Source organism: Peromyscus leucopus, chromosome 1, assembly GCF_004664715.2.
Source record: "Peromyscus leucopus breed LL Stock chromosome 1, UCI_PerLeu_2.1, whole genome shotgun sequence".
NCBI classification, from domain to species: Eukaryota; Metazoa; Chordata; class Mammalia; order Rodentia; family Cricetidae; genus Peromyscus; species Peromyscus leucopus.
This window is the reverse complement of record NC_051063.1, coordinates 18,235,752-18,262,629: the sequence shown is the minus strand read 5'-3', so window position 1 is coordinate 18,262,629 and position 26,878 is coordinate 18,235,752. Positions and strand designations below refer to the sequence as shown.

The 26,878-nt window shown below is 41.5% G+C and overlaps 1 protein-coding gene across 1 annotated transcript in view; it reads left to right on the top strand.

Moving 5' to 3' along the window:
* Positions 1-26,878, top strand: part of Pip5k1b (phosphatidylinositol-4-phosphate 5-kinase type 1 beta) — a 276,485-nt gene that overhangs the window by 94,058 nt on the left and 155,549 nt on the right. The window contains exons 2-3 of the mRNA XM_028894086.2: positions 21,142-21,227; positions 25,121-25,189. Of these exons, the coding sequence (XP_028749919.1) occupies positions 25,121-25,189 (69 nt within the window). The 5' untranslated portion in view covers positions 21,142-21,227. The remainder of the gene's footprint in view (positions 1-21,141; positions 21,228-25,120; positions 25,190-26,878) is intronic.

The following is a 26,878-nucleotide window of genomic DNA, read 5'->3' as shown; positions in this document are numbered from 1 at the left end:
ATATTCCTTAGTTCGGGGTGATTTATTTGGCAGTTGTGTTCAGAGTTGTTTTGTCACTGGAAAAATAAAGCAAATGCTCTCTGAAAATAGTCTGTATTTCAGATTAGAAAAAAGAGTCTGAGATAGGCTTTTTTCCCGTTGATCCAAACTAGAGGACTTTCTGTATCACCCTGAATGGCCTGGATCTTGATATGTAAACCAGGTTGGTCTCAGACACTCACAGATCCACCTGCCTTTGCCTCCCGAGTGCTAGGATTAAAGGTGTATGACACTGTGCCCTACATTTGCTAGATTTATGGCTATAAAATATGGGCACCAAGCAAGGATCACAATGTTTGTTTTAAAATGTAAGGATGTTTTGGGTTAGGGTTTGTGTGTGTGTGTGTGTGTGTGTGTGTGTGTGTGTGTGTGTGTGTGTTTTCATTTAATGTTTTTATGTCTCTATATTTCTGTTCTTTCAAAGAAGATACTTGTTATTCTGTTAGGAAATTGCTAAACCATTTTATCCCAGAAAGTAAGAGGCATGCATATGGCATAATCAGATGTTCTTGTAACTATTTCCTGTCTCAGTGGCATACTTTTTCCCTGACTTGGACTTAATTACTTGCAAATTAAGATCCACAAAGAGATTAAGACGTAAAATGCACAAAAACTATGCAGTCCAGATTATCTTATAGATTTTTGTATGTGCTGAAGATCACTGTCCATATTGCTGTCCTTACATTGAAAAGGCCTTGGGCTGTACATTCTGAGGTGCCAAACAAGGTCGATTAAGAGTGGAAAGAAACAGAGACTTAGACTGACTAGACAGACAGGCTGTAAGAACACTACACTGGTCTTCTTTAAGTATTTTGCACATTAAATCGGTGTGCAGTTATATTACTACCATAAGTTTTTAAATAAATGAATTTGTATCCATAATGGCTTTAATGACCTGTGGAGTATCACATAATAGGCAATGTGGATATTTGAAGTTAAGAATCTGTTAGAGCCCAGATTTGAATTAAACTCACTCAAGATATAATGATTCTGTTATTAATTTTGGCTTCTTTTGTAAGGAAGAGTTTTTTTAGTTTAGGGTGCCTAATTAACAAAGTTCTGGGGAGTGATAATTGGGGTGAATTTCTGATATAGTTATAAACTGTTGACCTGACAAATATTTCCTGAGCATGTAATATGGGCCAGCCATTGAGTTTAATGATAAACTTTAATCCACAATGTACACATTAAGCCCTCGACTTCAAGGAGTTTGCATTATAGGAAAGGGGAATTGCAACAGAAAGAAAGATAATACAATCACTCCCAGTTGCAAGTGTTAGGAAGGAAATAAGCAAAGGCCATGAACCTGAGCCCTCCTGAAGCAGCTGCGTTGGGAAGAGTGTTGGAGGGGAAACCTCGTGGGTGGAGGGGAGGTGGCACATGAAGACCTAGTACAAGAACAGGCTTGGTTGTGTGCGAGATTGAAGCCAAGCTTTGCAGGCTGAAGCACAGTTGGAAGAGCAGCAGATGAGGTTGAAGAGCGTGCTAGACAGTGACTGGATAAAGGCTTGTGGAACAACGAAAGGAGGCGAATGTTATTCTAATGCACGGAAGGCATTATGGGCTTAACATGAAGAATGGTAGAGGGGGCAAAGGCGGGGGTGGGGTGGGATGGGGGGAGTTAGGGCTGCTAGATTTGTCTAGCCAAGACATGTTGATTCCTAGGGTGAGGGTAGCAGCCAAAATGAAGAGGAAAAGATGGTTTTGAAGGGTCTTGGGACACAGGGGAGGGCATTCTGAAAGGGAAGAAAAGAGTCTAGATTAACTCCTAGCTCGCTGACCTGGATGAGATGGAAACCCCAGACTGCCAGCAGGACAGAGGTATGGAGTTTTGTGTAAGGTCTTAAGATTCTCTGTGTCTAAGGGAAATGTCTCTGGAGCATATGAGTTGACAGCTAAGGGAAGATTTAGAATCTAGCTAACATTGCATGTGATGCCAGGCAAGGTGGCTCATGCCTGTGACCTTGACACTTAAGAGCTTGAGAAAACACCATGTTGAGTGTAAGACCATCCTTGGGTGCTTAACAAGTCTGAGGCTGTTGAGCAACCTAGCAAGAACCTGACTCAGAGAAAAAAATAACATGTGAGATAGCCAATCCTTCCATCAGCAAAATGTCTTTATTTAAAAAGACATTTGAGCAGAGGTAAAAATATTTGCCACGGAAAACTACAAAATATTAATAAAAGAAACTAAAGACTCTATAAATGAACGGAAGTATGTCCCATGTTCACAGGTTAGAAGAGATAGTATTATTTAGATGCCCATATCGCCCACAGTGATGTTCAGACTCAATCCAGTTCTTATCCAAATCCCAATGGCATTTTATAGAAACTAAAATATTCTAAAAATCATTTAGAACTGCAGAATACCTCAGATATGCAAAACAATTTTTTTAAAAATAATGGAGGCATCACCCTTCCTAATGTCAAAGGGTATTACATACTACAGTAGTCAAAGCAGCCTGGCACTGCTGTACAAGTAGATACAGAGATCCATGAAGCAGATTAAGAGGCCAGAAACAAACCCAGATCTATATTGTCAGCTGGTCCTCAGCTAGGATGCTGGAAGTTCACACAAAAGCAGGAGTAATTTATTCAATAGTTTGTACCAGGAAACCTGGAGTCTGTATGCAAAATAATAAAACTTACAATATACACAGAAGGCAACTCAATGTAGATTAAAGACTTAATAAAATGCCAGAAACTATAAAAATCCTAGAAGAAAGCACAATAGAAAAGAATCATGAAATAGGTCTTAGCAATGATTTATTGAATATGGCTTAAAAAAAAACTGGAAAGCACAAGCAAAGATAAGTAAGGAGAACAACATCCAATTCAGAAACTTTTGTAACAGAGGAAACCATCATAGCACACACAGGGAACCTACAGGAGGTGGAGGGGTGGGGAGGGGGCTAGCCAAACATAACTGATATGAGATTTAGATCTAACATGAGTGTGGAAGTCCTACAAATCAATAGCAAAAGAAGAAGTAACCCAGTTTTTAAAATAGGCAAATTGTGCTTTCTCATGTCAGCTCCTTTAAGGAAATGAAAACGTTGGTGCGATGTGGGTGAAGGTACTTCTGCACAGCAAAGCATCAGTTAGAGCCTGCAGATACGTGGCTAAGTTCTTCCTTGCTTTCAAACTGTAAGAATTGACATAGTTTTATAGTAAGATTATAAAGTTATTCCTGTGGTTACAGTATGCCACATGAAAGAAATAGATTGGGTCAGGGTGGACTGAGTCTCAGAGAAGAGATAAGCAAAAATCCAGAAATAGTTCTTCAGTTAAGGATCACTTTGCTTTGAACTTGTAAATATATCCCTGCAGGGTCTTAAGAGGTCATTTTCTGTGCTAAAAATTTTTTAAATCTTAGCAAAAGCAATAGGAAGCTACTGCAGGATTTCAGAGAAAAGTGAGGTACACAGATTCGCATGATAGAAAAGTCACATTAGCAATAGCTGTCCCAGACGGGGAGACTACTAGGAGTCTAAGGGAATCCTCTATGGAAGAAATGATTCAGTCTCTATCAAGAGAGTAGCAGGAAAATGCAGAGAAAGTTTAGGTTAAAGAATATTAAAAAGATGGATTGAAAAAACTTGATTCGTCAGATGATGTGTTGAGTTCCGATGGCTTTTGGCTTGGGAGACTGACTGTCTACAGTGCCATTCTCTATACTGGGTAGGATATGACTAGCTGGAATTGGAGCACAATTAATTTATCACACCCATAGGCACTCTGAACGCCACTGTGGCTATAAAGCTTGAGCTCTGGACAAGGTCTGGGTTCGAGAGTTATTTGAGAGTCCTCTCAAATCGCTCGCAGTTGAACCTACTGATAGTAAGGATTATTTGGAGGGAGTAGTCAGGGGAGGGGACTGGAGACTACAGGGAACCTGAGGAACCTGAATATTTGAGGAGTGCCTGAAAGAGAGAGCTTGCCAAAGAGATGAGAACACTGGCCAAGTGTTCTGAGAAACTGAGGGATGGCTGAGCATTCACAATCCTTGCTGTGTCTTCTCTGAAGCCCACCCTCCATAGAAGAAGATGGAGAACATATGACAGGTGTCCAAGATGCCTGCACTCACAAAGCTTGTCTCTACATCTCCTCAGACTTACACATCAGTGCCACAGTGACTGAGGATGCCAACCCCCAAAGCAGGGGGCAGAGGGGGGGGTTGGTGGGCAGGGTAATGTTAATAAAGAACATGAGGAAAGGAGGTTTGGGGTAGGCAAAGGACATCACTGGCTGTAACTAAGGGAAAGTTGAGCCCTCCATGGTAGAGGCCTGGTCGTTAAACAGTTCAGTCCAACTTTGAGAGCCTGAAAAGTATCTGAGTGCCAGTACTTCAGAGAACTCAGGGAAGATGCTGAATGGAGAGAGCAAACAACAGGTGTCTACTTGCACACCTGGTGTTACCTTGAGAAGGCAGCTTGCTGCTCTTCCGTCAGTATGTGAGGAAGGGTGAAGAGAAGACAAAGAAGCGTTACCTGGAGAAGGCAGCTTGCTGTTCTTCCGTCAGTATGTGAGGAAGGGTGAAGAGAAGACAAAGAACACCCATCAGCTTTGAGAATTTTGACCTTAAACATGAAGAGAGTGAGACAAGGCTGCAGCTTGAAAGGAGGGTTAGTCCAAAGAAGGCTGTGGGAGCAAGGAGTAAGAGTCCCCAGGCAAGAGGTCAATTCTCATGTCCTCTGGTTGATGAGCCTGTTTGTGGAAGAGGTTCAAGACCACGGACAAAGCAGGACTCAGACATGTGTGTTAGGGAATAGGTGGGTCATTTTGCCACTGCAAAATGACCTGAACTCAACGACTGAAAAGGCTCAGGCTCAGAAGTTTCAGGATGTAGCCTGCTGGCTCCAGTTTGTGGGCCTGGGAAGCGTATGCAAGGGCAAAGCAGCGAGTCCATGGTGGCCAGGAAGCAGAGACAGCCAGGAAGCAAGAACAAGATATGCTTCAAAGACATGCTCCATGTGACTTCCTTCCTCCAACCACACCCCACCTCAGACTTTTCATCACCTCCCAATAATGCTATTGTATTATGAAGCCTTCAAACGATTCATCTGTTGATAAGAACCGAGCCCCCCGGATCCAGTCACCTCTCAGTGCTTGGATCCACCAACCGGAGGCCGAGCCTTCATTGTATGAGCCTGTGGGAGAGGGGCTCACCATAGCTACCATGACAGGGCACACAAAGTGTGAGAAGAGAGACCACGGACCACAAAGAATGGCTATGGTACATGTGCTCACAGGTTAGGAAACAAAAGGACCATCATGCCTCTGTGAAGCAGGAACAGGATGCAGACAGTTGTCATGCAGGAGATTTGAGGCGATGAATGGAGTGTTCTGGGGCAGCACTAGCAGACTGACCAGCTAGAGAACCTTGGACCTCTGCATTCCCCACCTTGGCACTAACATTGTGATCTTTGACATGTCATTCAGCCTCTTAATTGCCTCTGGGTCCCCTGGCACCAAGCAGTGAGCTGTAACTTTGAGTTACTGGTGGAATTCTGTGAGTGAAATCATGTCATACTTATTAGAGTCTGGCACACAAGAGTGCTTTGTGTGTGTGTGTGTGTGTGTGTGTGTGTGTGTGTGTGTGTGTGTGTGTTATTGCCTGGAACAATCATTATTGGTAGAACTGAGGCTGACTGCAGTCTGGGGCCAACCAAGCACCTGTCTAGGTAAATGGGAATGTATTGACCAGGGGAGGGTGAGCGTGGCAAAGGAAGTGTTGTGTTCTGCTGGGAAGCCCTCAGAGGAGAGAGGCACTCAAGATGGGCACACTAGGTCATGGAGGGGCTGGTTCAAGGAACACAAACATTAGAGGCCTCTAAGGACCTGCTAGTTTGTAAAGGAATGAGCCCTTGTGAGTGTTGACAGGAAGCCTAGGAAGCCAGAGTGCCATCTATATATGAGCCCTTTGCCCTGAGTGGCCAGGTAGAGCATGATGCCATGCTGTACAGAGCCTCACGTGTTGGGGCCTCTTGTAGCTGAGGGTTTAGAAACTGCGCAGTGATGGGATCACTGTTGCCCTCTGCTCGTTCTCCATGTGAGAGTGGTTATACCTAGTAATGATGCTAGATGTACAGAATTAATGCTTCTTGCCAGTGACACAGCTGGGCCGTGTATGTTGGGCACTCCTCACAACCCAGGCAAAGAGCATCGCTCTTTCCTGCTCTCAGACAGTGATGCTGTGGCATGCATAGGTATGGAGCGTATGCAGCTGTTTAGCCAGGCCATGCAGCTTGTGTGTGTTGGGGCCAGGGAGCAGTACCATCATTAAAGCTGGCAATGTGGCTTCCTAGACTCTTTCTGTCCACCCAGCTAGTATAACTGGCCAGTTTAGAATTAGCTGGGCAGAGAGGGGAGTGACATGTGGAGGTTAGGGTGGTGACAGGGTTGTACCAGCTCCTGGAGAGTTTATGTCCTATAAAGAGCTCTGAAGAATGGGGTGGATGTATGATAGAGATATGAGGCCCTCCCGACCCAGCAACTCACTAGGGAGAATGGCCTGACGTAGCATTGCTGGAAGGTCATGTGGCTCTGTCTGTCTTTCTACAGTCTATTACATTCCCAAGCCCTGACCTCTACTCTCCTATAATCCTAGCTAGCCCTGCCTCTGCATGACCTGACAAAACCAGAGCCTGTACTGCTCAAAAGCCCCAGGCTCTGTTGTGGAGGTTCTGTAGAAATACAGACCTGCCGGCTTAGCCGAAGTGGAGTGTCCCTCCTCCACGCGCGTCATCAGCCGGATTGGGCGGAAGCAAGAGTTCCCTCGGGGCAAAGGGAAGATTCTCTTGGGAATCCTATAACCTTCAGTAGTTAGTGAAGCTTGAAAACCTGGACACTTTTGACTTAACCCCAAACTTCCCAGCCCCAAATAGAGCGCAGATGCTGACAGCTCAGCATTCCATTGCCCACCCCATCCTTTTCGTCTTCAGCTGGATCCAGAGCCTTCGGGCTTCACGGCAACACTACCGCAGAAGTTTCCAACTGCTTTCTAAACCCGGTCTTCCATTACATATTTTCTACTCTTGAGCAGTTGTTAGCAGATAAACTCTATGTGTGATGTATGTGGCTGCCTCTCAAGGCCATCTAGTCTGCAACTGACCACTCCCTCAGCTTGGCCTATCCTGAAGGTCAGGATAATCTTCGTCTCTCACCACACACACCATGGTCAGGCCCCTTTCTGCCCATGACACAGGTCTTTTTAAGCTGCTCTGACATCTTGTCTCTCCTTGAGACTGCAAACTCTAGATCTCTGTCACCTCCCTCACCCCCAGGCCTCCTTGTTCTGCCTCCTTTTAGCCCCAATTCTTCCATTTCGTCACTGGTTCACTGACTCATTCGGCTCCCAACATGTCTTAAACCTACACAGAGCCAAGCACATGTCAAACGTTCTACAGGATTTTAATATTCAGTGATTAGTAACTGATTTATGATCTGTTGGCCTTGATTTTGGGCTTTGAATTTTTTATTGCATTTTTTGTAACATTACCTATAAGCCCTCTGACTGTGATGACTGGATACTTGTTAGAGGCAAAGCCAAGTGAAAGCATTAACTCTTAATCCTTCTAAAGACATCCTTATTATTACTGTGCTTGTGTTTTGGTTTCTCATTTGGGTACCTTGACAACAGGGACCTTGACGAAAGGTCTTTCTCTTTCTTACAATCCTCGATGTGCCTCACATAAAGGAGTCCTGGTGGAAGTGAGTACATGCAATGCCCTTCTGGCTGAGAAACCTATCTTAAGCCATCATTTTGATACTCTTTCCCCCTCTAACTAGACACCTGTATTTGTGTGTGGTTCAAAAATCGCTTTTGTTATTTCTTGCCTGTTGTGCTGGTTAGTTTTGTCAACTTGACACAAACTAGAGTTGATAGAACCTCAGTTAAGAATGCAAAGTGAGAAATCCACAGAGTTTTTTTAAAGGGCAAAGAGATTTATTAAGAAAGAAACACTCGCAAGACAGAACAGAATTGTCGCAGGTTCCTGGAAAAGGTGAGGCATGGTCCCATACTGTTCTTCCACCTGGAGACTGTTCCAGCATCCAAGAAAGAGCAAAAAGAGCCGCCTACTTGCATCTCAGGTCTTAAGGGTAGCCCGGAGCCATGCCCCAGGGGCAGGCACTTAGGGCAAGTACTGCTACATCTCTAGGGGCGGGCAATCTTCAAGGTCATAGACAGAACAGCTATCTGCTACATTTTTGTCTAAATAAGGAAGTTCTAACCTAGTATAAACTATATATAATAGGAACGATTATTAAGTATTGTCCAGGAGAGGGAAAACGTAATAACATAAACAAAATAGAAATACAATGAGCAAGAACAACATCAAACAAGAGACATATACTAAAATCCAGAAATATCCAGAACATAGGTAAATGGCATGTTACAGAAATTATTCCAGTAGTTGTCCTATCCTGGAGATTCTAACTTTAGTAGCTAAAATGTTTCTAGCTAAGATATGAGAGGATTATAACTGTAACTATCTAGTCTTTAACACTATCAAAGACCTGAGAAGGAAAATAATATTACCTGATAAAATAAGAATTGCAAGCAGGCAATATCTGAAAAATTATGAGAATAGACAGAGACAGCTGGAAGCCTGGACAATCATCTACAGTTTCTCAGCACTGTTGGGACATCCATTTTGGCTACAAGCCTAGAATATCTGACAGACCATTGTCAGAAGCAGGAATTTTTAAAGACCATCTTACCCTGTCTTGGCAAGGTTCAGTATTCACTTTTCCTTGTGTTCTGTTTGTCTGGAAAGGACAGCGTTCATACTGTCAGCAGTCAAGGCAAGGGTAGTTCTTTGTCCAGCAGGCCATTTTGTACTAAGAAGAAGACAAACTTCCAAACGGGTTGTCTTAGAGCCCAATATTTTCTCGGGAGTAGAAGAGTGCTGCCAGGAGCAATTGTGTCTCATGTCAACAGAATTTTAAGTTATCAAAACATTTATATGTCATTCTCTAGGTCTATGAAGTGTTTGAAGATTACCTATACATCTGACATATATTTTTGTAAATCTGGAAAACCTACCTACATAACTGTAGAGATGACAAGCATGGGCGACTATTAATCTGTAGGTCTTATCTACCTCAATAACTTAAAGACTAAAGCTTCATATTAACAAGGTAAATAGTCTGTAAACAGATATACAGTGTAAGGACAATGACCTCAAAATTGTAACAATACACAAAATATCTTAAACGAAGGTAGAAATGTATAGTGGAATATGATAACAATATCCTTAATATGTATCAACATACAAAATATCCGAAACAGAGGTAGAACATATATACAGTATGGCGAATATAATTTTACATTTGTATCAATATACAAAATATTTCAAATAGGAGTAGGAACATGTATACATTGACAATTATAGTTTTTAATTTGTATCAATATACAAATTATCTTAAATAGGAATATAAAAATACTTTACATTTGTATCAATATATAAGAATCCATGTCAGTGCAAATTATCTAAGGCTGATAGTTTGCTAAATAGTTTACTAGCAGATCCAATAGTCTACCTTAATATCCTATACTTATCTATTCTCCTTTTTCTCTCTTTTCCAAAAGGGAATCCTGAGTCTAAATTTTATTATTCCATCCCCAACCCTATAACAACTTATCCATTAACCCTGAGAAACTGGAAACTTTTGGAAGATGGGACATTGTTTTCTTAAAATTGCTTTCTGCTGTTTAGGAGGCGATGGTATCTCTGGGATCCTGTAAGGAAGCTAAATGGTTAAGTCTCAATAGGACGAGTTGTAATGTCAGAGATTCCTTGAGGCCATTGACTAACTGTCCTTTATAGTAATATTTCTGACCTATGAGAGACCTGAGAAAGCTTTGGCTTTCTCAAAAGATGACAAACTCATCTCCTAAGTACTTTGTAGATTGCAACAGGAGCAGAGCTAAGCATACAACCAGGTTAATCTATCTTCTGGTCATAACTGGCTTTACCTGCATATGGTTTATGTCATTGAGCAATGTCTGGGACATGGACACAAAATAAAAGGGGGGGCAGCTTAGAAGACAAGTGAAAATTGAAAGCAAAGTATAGAGAACAAAAAATGAAAATTTACATCACACCATTAAGATTTGATACTTTGAAATCGGCCCTTTGTCAAATGTCTTATAAACAGTGAGTAAGAGACTGTAGAAGAATTATATGGAGAGGACAAATCCACCATTGGAGGTTTGTTGTGATTATCCCCCCGTGTGACCAGGAAGATATTTTTTAATGATATTTTAATGTTAGTAGAGTCCTTTCTTTCCCACATGCCAAATATTATGGCTTTATATGTATTTACTCTCCTGACAGTGTTTTTTCCTCCCTCTGGCATGCCTGCCAAATGTGCACAAACACATTAGGTCTTTGTGTGTTTAGGATTTAAAAACAAGGAGGGGGATGTCCGGCTATGGTGGTGTTTCCATGAGAGACCGTGAGCGACGCTGGTCAGAAGGCAGCATGTGACTCATAGATGTTTGTACCAGCAACTTTCTTCTGTCCGTTGCCCATGGTGAAACGGTTTTGAAACGGCTTATGAATTCTTCTGGCATAACCTTTGTTGGGAAAACGCATTACAAGTGGTTCATTTTATGCTGGGCCTTTGTTATCACCATTTCAAGCCATTCTGTTGGTTCACTTTGTGAGAGCCATTCTGAGGGTTGATGCATGTGTTTTATGAGAGAGTATGAGCCTACGATTTGTTTTGATTAATCTCCCTTTGGATTCAAAGAGAGCAGGTGCTGTCATTTGGAATCGGTTTTGGCAGTGGCTCGGCTATATAAATATTAGAAATACAGACTGAAGCTCCATTTAAATTATTTTTCTCCATAAGAATAGGAGCGCTTTACATTGGCTATTAGAATATTTACAATGAATATTAGACTCTGGTTCTATTTTTAGAACTTCTCATAAACATGTAACATACCGTACATCTGGACATACGTATGTATATGTGGCTTTTATTATGCAATCATATAGCATACAAATTTTCTGCACTTCAAGAGTTTATGCAAATATTATGTTCTTTAAAGCTCTGAGAATGTGATTTCTTAATATAACAAGAGGGTTTATTTTTCCCAGTCTGAAAAGTGTAGACATGTCTAACTTTGGAAACTATGTCAAGGGTTATTTTCAGCTTGGCGTGGTTTGGGTGCCCATCGTGGCGTTTTGGAGAATGGCCCATTGCGCTTTGGAATCTTTCTCCCCCTTCTGCACCTTTGTTATTGTTGCTTGTCACCAAATGCCTCACTGAGGGATGCTGGGCCTCTTCTCGGACACACGGGGTTATGGCGGCACTTTCTTCCCAGCAAGGCTGTTTACACTTACACCAGGCTGCCTCTCAACTTGTGTCCTCTGCATATTGCTTATGTTCAATTTCTGTGCTCCTCAGATATGGAAATGGAACTTTCTGTGACCCTCACAGACTGGACTGACCCAGTTCCTCCTGCAAAACTCCAGAACAAAGCGCATGCCGCATTGTGTATGGCTGTTTGCATGTTCCTCCCACCTTCCCTCCCACTGACATGATTTCTGTGAGAATTAGGCCCTGTCTTTGCCATTATGGCCCTGGAGCCAGGCTCACTACCTGACATGTGATACTCATTAAACGTTTATTGAATGAATGAAAGAATGGATTGATTTGGTCTTCATAATGAACAAGAAAAGAGAATGATTAAAGTAAAAATGATTAGCTGTGACATGCACAAGTGACCAAGGGCCACACATACTTTATCTGCCTTTTGTTTCTGAGGAATTTAGAAAATGTGAATGTACACACAGCCTGAATGGCTGGAGAACGTTGAAATATGGATGTCTTATGGATGCTCAGTTTCCATGGGGCAGGAACACTCAGATGATTAAATAATTCCTGACCCCTTCTCACTCCAAACAGGATTGAAGTGAGGCTGTATCTGAGGAATTTGGCAACAGCACCACACCAGAACTCCTTACTGGGTCAGCACAACTTATGATAGAAGAAACCTGGTGAGAGTCTGAGGTCACAGAGGGGCAGCAGCAGAGATGGACAGACACCGGGACTTTGAAGCATTGGAACTAGTTAGCACACTTCCTTGGTGTTTAAGGAGCTGTTTTGTTGGTGAAACCAGGAAGGGCTTGTAGTTAGGATCCCTGCCCCCTGGTGTCTGTTTGTTGACCTACTTGGATAACTAGCCACTTTTCCTCCTCATTTGACCTTGCCTCAAATTCGTCGGTGTGAAGTATGTGGACCTAGCTAAGAATCTGGGACTGTAAGCTTCCCGCTAAAGCCCTCCATCATGGCCCCAGGTATGATATAGCATCTAAAACATTCAGTAGCTGTGGAGCTGTTTTAAACAGCTCCCCCTCCACCTTGGAAATTAAGAATGCCCTCTAGGTTGAGACTCACTAAAGTAGAACACGTTTTTACATGAAATAATTATGTGAACTAATACTGTAGGCCAACCTTTCAGTTGCATTTACAAATTCAAAAGTGCAGCATAGCATGTATTAGTCTTCTAGTTGTTTTTAAGGAGTAGAAGGCGGGGTGTTACCACACCAGAAAGAACATTGGATCTGAAGTCCAGTGGCTCGGAGCCTGGTCTCACCTCTCCCACCTCTAACCTGGGCTGCGAGCCATTGACATATAACTGTCCGGTGTCATAGCCTTACTCTTCTGTCACACTTCAGCTCACTGAGGCCAGAGGTGGAACTCGGCAGCTCTGGTTGTGATCCACTGAAGCTCTTACCCAAGAGTCATAAAAATGGAGGCTCTTTTGCCAGCTGCTCACAGTCCACCTTTCCATCGAGAGCCATGATTCTTACACTCCTCACCTCACATCTACCTTCTTACTCTCATTTTCATTTCTGGTTTGCTCTCTGTCCGGTCACTGGCATGCTTGTCTTCCATCATTCCCTACTCTTGATCTGTTCAGGGAATTCATCTGCCTAGCTCAGGTACTCTATGGGATCAACTGGTTTTAGCAGGTGGTCCTTAGGGGCCTCGAACTGTAGTTTAGCTTCTGCATTCTGCCAGGTAATAGGTTTTCTGTACCCCAATAATACACTGTAAGCCAGATCAAGTCGAATTGAAAAAGCAAAAGAACAGACTTATTTGAGCAAAGCAACTCCTAGGTGAGTTTTCCAGTCCCAGAGATTGAGGCAGAAGTCATACACCCCAAACTAAAGCAGGGAAATTATATAGGTTGTAGACGAAGGGGAGATAATGTGTCCGCCACAAGCTGGGTTTATGCCCAAGTATGGTCAAAGGTGAACGCTTTAGGTGGGGATAGTATTAATGATTTCTCCTTCTTCCTGTATATGAGAGGACATATGTGTGTCGACACAAAAGTATTTGGGCACAGGTGCATGTTAGTGTGTACACATATGAAGCCAGAGATCAACCTCGGGTGTTCCTCAGGAACCATCTATCCAGTTTTTTGGGACAATCTCTTCATGGACCCCAGCTTACCAATTCCGCTATGTTGGCTGGCCAGTGAGCTCCAGAGCTCTACCTGCTGGCCTCTCCAGCACTGGGATTACACGTATGTACAGCCCACCATGCCTGGCCTTCTACACGGGAGATCAAACCCAAGTCTTTGTGCTTGTGCAAGGAGCACTTCACCAGCTGAGCCTCCCCCCAGCTCCTGAGTTATTTGCTCTTTAAGGTAACAGAATCCAGACAGTACACACCAGAAACACAGGTAGATAATCAGAGTCACAAACAATGGCAGACCCTCTCATCTCCTGGCTTGTATTAGGTTACCCAGCTTTCTCTCCCATATCTTACTATGTGACCGTAGAAGATGGCTGTGTTTAATTTCAGAAGTTGTTTTTTTTAATGAGCTTTAACTTGGAATCATGAGTCAAATTGCATTTCAACACATTTCCTAAGGAGATTATTTCCTTAATTGGCCATTGGATTTTCTGCATTCTGTGCCCTGGCAGATACTATGGATGCAACCCTGTCCAATTCGTATCAAAAGGTTGATTGTGAAGAATGCCCTTCACAGAGGACTGCCTGGAGGATATGCAGTCTGTTCCTCACTGAGAGAGTCTAAAATTTCCTCATGGTTTGTGTCAGATCATCAACTGGGATCTCCATATATTAGCTTCTCGTCAATTTCACTTTACGGGGAAGATGAATGAGAAACAAAAGCTTGGTCATTGGGGAATTTTGAACTGTGTATTGAAAAAGAAAACACACAGCTTTCCAGATGAAGAAAAATCCCAAAACAGGTTCCTGGGGCTCTAACATGGAAGTGCTTCCCTAGAAACGAGGGACACAAAGAAAAGGATAGTGAACTAAGAGCCTTCTACTGCCAGAAAGATGTATTCATGAGGATGAAGGAAAGCTATTTCTACACGTGGAGTGAGTCGGAGTGAGTCTGTGCACTGCTCCTGGAGGAACTGCTAGAAGTACTTCTGTCAGATGAGAACGGAACCAAAAGCATCAGGACAGGGGAGGCCAAAGAACTAAAGAAAGTGGGTAGCAGCAAGCCTGATCAAATGCGTTAGCTACTTTTTGCTTCTCTGTGACAAAATCCTGGACAAAAGCAATCCAAGGAAAGGGAGGGGTGGCTTTGCCTCGCAGTTGGAGAGGATACAGTCCATTAGGTGGGGAAGGCACGGAAGCAGGAATATGGGCAAGTGGTTACATTGTATCCAGAGGGCCAAGACTGACGAATAGTGGTGCTCGCTCACTTTCTGTTTTCTCCTTTCTACTCAGTCCAAACCCAGCCCAGAGGATTGTGCCACCCACATTCAGAATGTACCTTCCCTACTTACTTAAACCTCTCTGGAATCTCTTCCAGACTCTTCAAGTGTGTCTTCTAGATGATTCTAAATCCAGCCAAGTTGGCAATAATGATCAACCATCACAATGTGTGGTCAAGTCTAAACGATGGGACTGTGAGCTGTCAGTCATTAAGACTCCTTGAAGCAGAAGTGGTCCTGACTATGAGAAAGTGTTTGATGGATGGTCTAAAGTGGGAAATGAGAAAATGAAAAACATCCCAAGTGTGCTTATCTGTGCTTAAGGAAGAAAAAAGGAGATGTCACAGGTTGGATTCTTTAGAAGCAGGTGCTGGAACTAAGTTTTAGGTGCATGACATGTATGCAGAATTAACTGTGTTGTGAGAATTGTGCTCTCCAAAAACATATACATTAAAGGCCTAACTTCAAGTACTTGTGCACGTGATCTCAAGTGAGGATGAAGTTGTTGGGTTAGGCTCTAAGCAAGAGTGGTTCAGGAAATAAGGAAAATGTCATGTGTAGACAGGGACACCTGGTGAATATGCTGTGGGGTGAAAGAGGCCAAGACTGGAGTGATGGAGTATAAGCCAAAGAATGCAAAGATGGATGGCCACCACCAAAAATTAGGGAGAGGTATGGGATGCCTACCCATTTCTCTGTGGGAGGCCTGCTCCCATTTTTTCCCCAGGGTACTCTTGAGGAGGGAGGAGGGAGAAATATTTAGATAGAAGGATAGAGGGGAGAGAAATAGAAACACAGGATAGTCTCCGGAGGGCCTGGATCAGTATCCACCGGCCCCTTCCGTATCTTCTAAAGGACCTTTTATAGGACTGCCAAGGACTGGGCAAAAGACCTCCCCTTACTCCCCTTAGCACAGCCAAGTGAACACAAGGGGTCAAGCAATCCTCTAGGCAGCCCTGCTGGGTAAAGCAAGCTCAGATCTCACTAGGAAACCTTTGTGGGCCTCCACAGAGAGTGAGGAATGGGTCTACCCAGAGTCTCAGAGAGATCATGGCCCTGTAAGAGACTTGATTTTGAACTTTCAGCCTTGAAAACTGTGGGAAAACAAATTTGTCACTTTAAGCCTATGGTCCTCTGATAAAGCAGCCTAAGGGAGCTAAAGCAAGCTATGAGGAAGCACAAGGCCAAACTCCCATGAAGAAACCACAGAGCCTGGGCTGACTGCATGAGGAAGAGTACTGCCTTGTCATCTGACCGCAGAAAAGGCTGCCCCAGGAGGTTTTTATGACCTAGGGTGACTGACTCCCTGCAGAGGCTGACTCAGAAGGTGCTAGCTGTGAGCTGAGATGATTGCTGACCCTGTAATACACGCACACACGCACACGCAAATGTGAACACACAAAACGCGTTATGGCATTGGAAAAATACCTGGGAATCAGGGACGTATATAGTCATTTTGTTTTTACTGAAAAAAATATAGCTGGGAATATAACTCAGTCGTAGAGTGCTTGCCCACTGTGGGAAATGCCCTAGGTTTGACCCCCAGTATTGCAACAACAAAAGAAAGATCTTTTAAATTGATTTAAAGTAGAATGATAACTATGAACAAGTATATATGGAACTTTTAAATTACCAGGAAGAAAAAAAAAGAAATTGATTTATAAACTTGATAAACCCAGCAAAGGAATAAGAAACAATAAATACAGTAACATGTATAATTAATTATAAGAATGTATGTTGGAAACAAGCCAAAATATAATTTTTCACAACAGATGTGAATTTTTTTAATCTCCTATCAAGTAGCAAATTCAGATTAAAAACTGTACAAGTCCATTTTAAGAAATACTAGTGAAAAACAAACTGTAGAGCTGGTGGGAGCAGACTCAATCCGGTGCTTTTGGTAACTGGTGTATGATAAAATTTAGAATAGCAAACTTGGGGATGTAGGTCAGTAGTAGAGTGCTTACCCAGCATGCATCAGGCCCTAGTTTTGACCCCCAACAGAAAGGGAAAATGGGGGAGAATGCAAGTCCACCCATACTTTAAACCAGGTGGGTATGGAAACGTGTGTAATGCCAGCACTCAGGAGGCTGAGACAGGAGGATTATAAGTTCAAGGCCAGTATGAGCTGTGTAGCAAGATCCTGCCTCAGTCCCTAGTATTTAGCTAGGCCTGCATTCGGTCCTCAGCACCACAAGACCCCCACATGGTATCATACATGAGTTTAATCCCAGTGCTCTGGAGGTGAAGGCTGGAGAATCATAGCTCCAAGTGACTATCAACCACATGTCAAGGTGGAGACCAGTCTGGACTGCCTGACGTACCATTAAAACAAAAACAAACTCTTAATGGAAATATCATTAATGTGGTGAGGAACGCTACTACTTTTTTCTAAAAAGAATGAAAAAGAAAAGGATTATATCTAAGTTTTAAACCCCTCCCAAATGAAGGAATGTTTTTGTCAGTACTGGGGATTGAACCCCGAACCTTGAACACACTAGGCAAGTGCTCTGCTGCCAAGCTATGTCTCTAGCCCAAGGAAGAATTATTAACCGGGAAAGCAAAAGTATTAACAATGAAATGAAAGGCCTCTACAAGATGTCTCTTCCTGATGCCATCAGTTCCTTTTGATTACATCAGATTGAAGCTACTTCCACCAGTTGAAGGGTGTTGGATTCAAATCTTGTCTTGAAGGAGATTGAGAAGTAGCTTGAAGAAGAAGGGGAACAGTTGGGAAATCTGTGGCACCTCTGCCTTTAAGGTGAAGGAGGCCCTGGGATCTACAAGTCGTCAGAGTGGTAGACACACTCAGACACAATGGCCAAATTCATCATCACACCATCACCGTGACTAACTCAGCCTCGCTGGCTTTGGTGGCTGGTAGAAATGAATCCTCAGTCAGCCTTCTTTTAAGATAAATTAAAGAGCACTGGAAATATGGGTCAGGTGATGAAGTTACAGCTTCTTCAGCTTCGGCCAGGTACAGCTAACTTGCAAGGAACTCCCTTTGGCCACTTTGGAAAGTCAAGATGAAATATGCAGATATCCATAAACTTCATTGTTGTCACCTGGACTGGAACGTTATCAAATAGCTGGGATTTAATTGTTCTGAAGTGAGTAGGACCAGTCCTGTTTTTCCTGGGTGAATAGAGCTTGGTGATACGCTGTTGCTTTCTGGAACTGCGTACAACTGTGCCTGACCAAGTTAATATGCTAATTGTGATTTGGAGTAAGTTTGGGTTTCAGGATAAAATGAGAACTATATCTTCAAAAGACTACATAGCAAAATCGCTCATTTTACTTGTACATATCTTTAGGAATTATTCTGTTGAAAATTTAAGTTAAAAGTTTTCCTTGAGGGAACTAGAAAAAAACAGAATTATTTTTACTTAAAAAAAGGCTTGTGTTCAGCTTCCCTCCCCCACATTCTGATTATATATATGTATATATAGTGTGTATATATACATATATATTTTTTAATTTAAGAAGAAAAATAACTTCTGATGGCTTGAAATGCAAAATTTTGAAGATTTACAAAAAACACCTCTTAGTTCAGAGTCTCAAGAACTATACATGAGAACTGATGAAGATAATTAGGTCAAACAATACCAATTACTGGCCAGCTACCGGCAGGGAATCTGAATAGGGAGGACATCTGGTCAAGGTCAGCAAGCAAGGCGGCAGCCACTCACAGTCGGGGGCCGGGGCCCACAGGGCCCACAGCAAATTTCTAAAATTTTATCCAGAGATGTTACAAATTCTAAGAGTTGAGTAAAAAATTGGTTGTATATAAAGTCTTGCATTTTTATGAAATGTATCCTTAGTACCAAAACCTCATAACAAAGCATCCAGGTCACCCCTCGGTATATACTTTTTTAAAAACGATCATGTGCGGTGCACAACTGTGGTGAGTTCATGACTGAATTGATGATGTCATATCCAGGAGACACAGTTTTGCCCAATTCCTCCCCAACCTCTGACTCTTTTTTTTTTTTTTAATTTTATTTATTTTATTTTACAATGCCATTTAGTTCTACATATCAGCCACGGGTTCCCCTATTCTCCCCCCTCCCACCCCCTCCCCTTACCCCTAGCCCACCCCCCATTCTCACCTCCTCCAGGGCAAATCCTCCCCCGTGGACTGCGATCAACCTGGTAGACTCAGTCTAGGCAGGTCCAGTCCCCTCCTCCCAGACTGAGCCAAGTGTCCCTGCATAAGCTCCAGGTTTCAAACAGCCGACTCATGCAATGAGCACAGGACCCGGTCCCACTGCCTAGATACCTCCCAAACTGATCAAGCCAATCAACTGTCTCACCTATTCAGAGGGCCTGATCCAGCTGGGGGCCCCTCAACCTTTGGTTCATAGTTCATGTGTTTCCATTCGTTTGGCTATTTTTTTTTCAATAATTGAGTAAAACCAAAATTTATTATAAGCCACAGTCGTCCTAGGGACCTACATGCTATATATATATATATATCCTTCATGGTTCTATAGGTTGTGGTCTGATTGTTCTTTATTTTATATCTAGAATCCACTTATGAGTGAGTACATACCATGACTGTCTTTCTGGGTTTGGGTTACCTCACTCAGGATGATTTTTTCTAGTTCCATCCATTTGCCTGCAAATTTCATGCTTTCATTGTTTTTCTCTGCTGAGTAGTACTCCATTGTGTATATGTACCACATTTTTTTCATCCATTCTTCCGTTGATGGGCATCTAGGTTGTTTCCAGTTTCTGGCTATTACAAATAGTGCGGCTATGAACATAGCTGAGCATGTATCTTTATCAAGATACATGACTCTTACGATCTCTCTGCCCCCTCTTCCATGATATACCCTGAGCTTTTGGGGGTGGGCAAGCTGATATAGATATTCCATTTAGGATGTCCACAGTTGCTTAATCTGTACTGTACAGTTATTTTAAACAGGAAGATGTATATATATACATATATACATACTGATATGTGTATGTATATATATATAATATATATATAATCAGTGCTGCTAAGAGCAAGTGGAAGTGTGCATGTGTGTGCACACACGTGTGCATATGCAAGTAACAAGCATAGGGGAGTTTTTTTTATAGCAATGTAACAAATTGTTGATGTTGATTATCTCTAGGAAGATATGAGTGTAAGACCTAACTTATTTTTATGTTATACCTATCTACAGTTTAAAGTTGAATATGAAAGTTGAATATGATTAAGGCATGGTGGCATGTGCCTGCAATTCCTGATACTCAGGAAGCTGAGGTAGGAATATAGCAAATTCAAGGCTACCTGGGAAACTTAGCAAGATCTTGCCTGGGCATACAATAAAAAGGTATGAGAGTGTAATTCCATGGTAAAGTGCATGCCTTGGGTTCAATCTCTGGTGCTGAACAAAAAAAGATTACTGTTGTGGTTAATTTAAGATGTGTTACATTTGTTTATGTTGTGGAACATTTGTTTTAATGATGCAAAGATGTGTTGTGTTCTTTTATGTTGCATTTGTTTAACTCCTTGATGCTGTATTACTGTGTCTGTCTAAAACACCTGGTAGTCTAATAAAGAGCTGAATGGCCAATAGCAAGGCAGGAGAAAGGATAGGTGGGGCTGGCAGGCAGAGAGAATAAATGGAAGGAAAAAAGAGAAGGAAGAGCCAGAGAACAAGAAGGGGAGGCCATCAGGGGCCAACCACCCAGCCTCACAGCCAGCCATGGAGTAAGAATGAAAGTAAGATATACAGAAGAAAGGAAAAGGCCCAGAGGCAAAAGGTAGATGAACTAATTTAAGAAAAACTGGCAAGAAACAAGCTAAGACCAGGCATTTATAATTAAGAATAAGCTTTCATGTGTGATTTATTTGGGAGCTGGGTGGCGGGCCCCCAAAAAGATCAAAAACAACCAACAACAATTACAATGAGCTGCTATCTCTTCTATGCTAAATATAATTATAACCAAAAGTTTTTGGAAGTATTGTTTGGAATATATTATCTAAGCAATGCTAATAAAAAAATCAGTTGATTTATCATATAACTACTGTCTAAAGATTATTTAAATGTCAAGAAAAGAATCCTGTATGAAAACTAATAGAGGAATATTCAGTCCAGCCTCTGTGGTTTGAGTCACTGCTTTTATCTGTTGGAGACTCTGTATCTAGATGCAAATCATGTCCTTTGCTGGGTCAAGTAGGGACTTGGAAGTTAAATTGGACACTACAGTGTATTTAGAACACATTGGGTCCTGTGGTTTATCCTCTTGGTACCCACTTTATTTACTCCTTCATGTGCACCCCTCCCTGTAGTCTCACTACTCAATCCTAGAGCCACATCTGATCCTTTGGGGGAATAGGAAATGAGGATTATCACTTAATATTGACCAGTGATCTCTTTTCTAACAGGAACCTGGGGGACAAAAGCAGCGTCAACAATGAGTCGGCCACCCGTCACTACCAACTACAGATGACTTGCCATTTTATTTACAAAGGTAAGGAAACGTATTCTGTATTCCTAATCCTGACAGATGCTCTACACAGCACTTAATTTTCCTACTGTGTCTTTATTTACCTACCTAGTTCATGACATTTAACGTTGGCCGTATCAAATTTCAAACAAACATCAAGCAAACAGGACACGGAAAGTTTTGAATATCTGTCCGTGCGTGGAGGACAGAGCATGGCAGGGGAGGAAAATGCCATGAATTGTGATGCCTGGCTAATATTTAATCACCTTAGAATTCTTCATTTTAAACAAATACTATATAGCAAAATGTTAAAAAGAATGCTGAATTCATCTGCAATCTCATCTTTAGGTAAATCAGCAGTACTTCTCAGAACATCTTCTCTCCTTTCCTTTATAGAGATAGGGTGATCATAATGTTGTCATCTCTGATTATATTAGTTGACATACTTGCAAGTAGGCATTGTTCCCAGTGCAGAAACATAACAAGCCTAAGTAAGGACAGAGAGTGACTCCACTGTGGCCAGTTTAACAGTCCCCTGTAGTTTGCTCTTGTGGCCATTAGTGTTGTCAGTTTGGGAGGTCTGGAATATCCAGGGAGACAGGCCTCTGGACATGCCTGTGGGGGATCATCTTGATTGCATTGGCTGAGGTGGGAAGACTGGCCACTGTGGGTGAGAAGAAAATAACAACTTTGAACTCAGTTGCCTCTTTAGGGGTGATAAAGGGAGAATATCAATAGATATTGATCAGATTTCATTTGTAACACTACTCCAGGGTGGGGGGCAGAAGCACTATCAGCAATGGATAGGCCACCCATCACTACCATGGCCCTCCTTTATCTATGTTGTGCTTCTAAAAAGGAATTTAAATGAATTGAATACACTGGCATAGTTTCCACCTTCTCTTCCCCACTGTCAAGTCAGGAGTGATTTACAAAGTAATGAATCAACTTTGAGATTCTCTGCTCACTGCCCTCCATTCTTGTCAATTAGTCCATTTCCCAGAGGTTGTTTCTCAACTCCCCACAGAGTGGCTGTTGAAGTGGTTTCCATTTTCAAAGCTGAGGGTCTGAGAAGCACAGCTGCTCACATGGCATTCTTCAGGGAGGTCCTTCTTCTCTTGAGAGACTGAAGGTTGGCTTTTTATCCTGAGCTGAAGGGTGGCTTTTTTTTCCTGAGCTGATATCACTGAGTCTTTCGAGTATTTTAATCTTCCTAGCATTTTATTCAGAACCCCGTGGAAGTACTATTCTAAGGAAACTAGGAAAAAAACAGTTCTTCTTTAAACAAATAAAGCAGACTTTTAGTGAAACAGATGTCTTTGTGGACTCCCAGTTATAATACGGACAGGTTGAATGGAGTCGGTCTGAGAGGAAAGAGGGTGTGTGGGGGGCAGGGGGTTAATTGTGGTAGCAGTCGACCTGGTGAGGTGGGCTCATCTAAGTCCATATCTTCATTCTTCTAAATGGCCTTAGTCATGTCAAGCACCCAACATCAAGGGTGAACTCAGTTATTTAGTTCAGGTGTGGAGACATGGCTGGCTAATTCTTTGATGCTACAAATACTGTACTTACTAAAAGACTAGGATTCAAAAGCTTGTAGGAAGTCAGATCTGTCTCTCCCTGGGGTATTAAATGTCATTCGTGTAATTTAAGATCATGAAGTATTCTTGGAGTCAATGGTAATTAACAAAGAGTTCCAAACTGGACCGTGAGCAGAAAGTGAGAGACTTTGGAGCATTCAACCCTAGATGATATGTCTTCACAAAACCTCTCCCCTCAAGGCTTAGGGATCTAAATGAAAGAAGAGGCAGAAAGATTGCAAGAGTCAGAGGTGGTGGATGACTCCGAGGAAGACAACATCTTCCAGACCCAACAGGACTGGAACATGTCTGAACTCACAGAGACTCTGATAGCACCCATAAGACCCCCACTGGTTCAAACCAGACAGAATCTCAGCACAGAGAGGGAGCAGGCACAGAGTCCCACTCCTAACCAAGCAGCTATTTGCAGTTGACTCCTGCTGGGAAGATGAATATCGGCTTTCTCCAGTGGAGTTTCACTGAGTGTATCAACCCCACTCCAGATCAGGCCCCAAGTCAGGGAGCAGTTGGCCAACACAAATCAGACTTCATGTTTGTTTGGGTTTGTTGTGCACATTTTGTTTTGATGTTTCTATTTTTAAAGTTTGTTTGGCTGTTTTAATTAAGTTATTTTTTGTCTTTTTTTTTTTTTTTGAGAGGGGCAGATATGAAATTGGGTGAGAAAGGAGGTAAGAAAGATCTGATAAGAGTTAGGGGAGGGGAAAAATATGACCAAGTTAGGATATGTGACATTTTTTTAGTAATTTAAAAAAGATCCTGAAGTTTTGCAGCTCCCTGATGATTGTAGGTGCCCTTATTTGTCACAGAAGTAACAGGCTTTAGTTTTTTTATGAATTTGAAGTCAAATATGAATGCCTATTAAGTGTTTAAAAATACATGTTTGAGCCGGGCAGTGGTGGTGGATCCAGCACTTGGGAGACAGAGCCAGGTGATCTCTGAGTCTGAGGCCAGCCTGAGCTACAGAGGGAACTCCAGGACAGGCGCCAAAACAAAACAACAAAAACAAAAACAAATAAAAAGAAACATGTTTGAATATCTAATGTCTATCAGTTAGAAAGATATTTTATCTTAAATGCACTTGAAAAAACTAGAAACGTTAATACATAGTTTTGCATATGTAAAACTAAAACCTCTCTGCGTCAAAATTTTAAAAACAGATTAAAAGGCACATAGCAGCATGGAAAAACACTAATAATGTGCTTAGTAATAAAGTGATAGTCCCAAAACTTAGAGTTAAAAGGGAAATTACAAATACTACTAACAATTATAGATTTAAAATATTAAAATGCTAAGACCCTAATAGATTAGCAAAAGTATGGGAAACTCAAAAGAAACATATAAAGATATAACAATGATGTGGGGAAAATTTAATCTTCATTAGTAATTTTCAAAATGAAAATTAAAATGAGGATTGCCCTTATTTGACCTATCAAATTATCAAAGATATCTAAAATCTAGTAGTCAATAAGACAAGCTCCCACTCACTACAGATAGGGCTATGAGTGGGTATAGACTTCTTGGAAGGCAATTTACTAGTATATTAGTAAGAGCTTTGAAGTGTTAATACGTTGGTATGACTTAGTCATTCCAGGAATTGAGTCCAAGATAACATTGATATTGGACAAAGATATAAGCATAGATAATTACTGTATTATTTGCAGAAGCAAAATTTTTGGACCACTTCAACTATCCATCAATATTAGCATTATTAACTAAAGTTCTCACACACAATTGGATTCACACAGTGATGTCTCCTTGCATCTAAAAGAAAATATTCTTTTCCCAGGAAGGATTTTTTTAATCATAAAAGGGACACATTCTTATTATATCAGTGTTCAATGAAAACACCAAGATGGATATTATCATTTTTATATCAAAATGCATATGTCAAAAGGTGAAACAGCTGTGCTAAAATATGACTCACAGAGCTGCCTCAGGGAAGTAGAATTAAGAGTGGAGTTGTGTGTGTGTTCTGATTCATAATTTTGGTACTTTCCAGATAATTTTACAGTGAGCTCTTACAACAATCTGAAGCAAAGTAAATTTTAAATAGCTTTTAACAAGAAATCTATCCACATGAAAAGGGGTTTAAGCGTCTACAGCATCTTTCTTCAGACTTAGAGTTAAGTATTCTCCCAATAAATACTCTTGGATTTTCTTTTTCTTTTTCCTTTGTATCCTTGTCTTTCTTTGAAAAAACAATGGCAGTAACAACAACAAAAACAATGTGTGAAGTGTTTTTTCTTTAACAGCATTATTATGTTGCATTGAAAGAACAGCATTCAGATTTCCAATGGAAATATTTCTCCTTTGCAGATGTCGTCAACTGCTGAAAATGGAGACACAGTACCTGGAAAACAAAATGAAGAAAAAACCTACAAAAAGGTGAGTCTTTTCCTTTCTCCAGAAAGTAGGAGCAGTCTTCCACTGTTGCCAGGTTGATGTTGTTACGGCTTTTCTGCCTCCAAAGCTGTTGTTGACCATCTTACTGTCTCTTGCTGCTCTACCGAATTAGCAAAAACTTGGTGGCTTAAATGACAAAATGTATCATTGCAGAGTTGTAAAGGTCAGATGTCTGACGGGGTGTGGCTGGTGTCCACAGAGCTGCATTCCTTCCAGAACTGTTAGGGGAGAATTTGAGTCCTTGTTCGATCCAGTTGCCAGATGTACCCAGAATCACCTCTTCCTTCTGTCTCAATGCCAGCAGTGGCTGGAGGAGTCTTTTTTTTTTTTTAAACCTGTTTATTAGTACTCAATTGTTTTCATTTTCTCTATGTCAAGGTGGTATCTATATTTGAGATTAATAGTTTGTATCATGCTATATTTCAATTCTTCAACTGACTCACGAGGTCTGCTATTTTGACTTCTCTCACTTAGTCATAATATATTACTTTTTATAATATATAATTTATTTTAACTTCATTCTCATTTTTTAAGTTTTATTTTATAATTTAATTTAATTTTACATATCAGCCATGCTCCCCCATCTTTCTGCTGCAAACAAGGGAAGATTCTTTATTGGACTGTGTCTTTTTAATACTACAAAGGACCAGTGAATTACACCGTGCCCTCCCAGACAATGCAAAGTAATTTCCTTATTTTAAAGTTAGTTGATCAACAACCATAATGTTCACTAGCCTAAACTCTTTGTTACCACATAACATAGCATATTCCTAGGGTCCAAGCATTAGGACATGGCTATCTTTGAGGTACATCTTTCTCCACACCCCAGCTGCCATTTGAAGATAAGTGTGGGAAGGTAGTTATTTTCCTGCCTCTCTCATTGTTCATAGGAAGAAGACTCTCAGTAACACGTGGTATTCGATGCCTAGCATATGAGTCCTTTGACTCGCTGCAAAATACTAAGTACTTTTGGTCTTTAACTTAGAAAAAAAGAAAGAAAGAAAAAAGGTGTACGTGTGAATTGCTGTCACTCCTGCATTTTTTTTTAACCCTCTAAGATTTTGTGTCTTTGGTCCACTTCCCACAGACCTTTTTTTTTTCCCCAGGCTTCCAAGTGTATCTTACCTCTCTTTGAATCTGAAAAATTCTTGACTCTAATCAGTCAAGCTATCATTATTGGGTAAAATATGGCCCTAAGCACCACCGTTCCCACTTAAAAGTTAACCTTACACGTTACAGCTTTTAAAAGTTCTTGTCCTCCTGCTCCCTGGGATTAGGAGGTTTGTGTATTGGAGATTTATTATATCTTATTTTTTTTGTTTCTGCTTACTATTCTTTGATAGACAACTAGCGTGTGAACCTTTCTCAAGATGTTGGCTTTGACCATGCATTCACGTCACGCGTCTGTGTGAAGCATTGATTTCCTAAGGGCTCCTTTCCTCTAGATCCTATTTAACTCTCCTTTTCTACTCAGAGAAACCTAGACATGCAAACATGGACATTGCCATCTAAAGTGATGGTGTGGTCAGGGAAAATATTTGGCAGGGTAAAGACTAAAGAATTTCACATGTCAGGTCTTAGGAACTTTCTGTGTCCAGCCAAAGACAGTGATACCAGTTCTTACCTTTAGACACGAGTGGGACATCCCCAGTAAGCATGGGAACGGTGGAG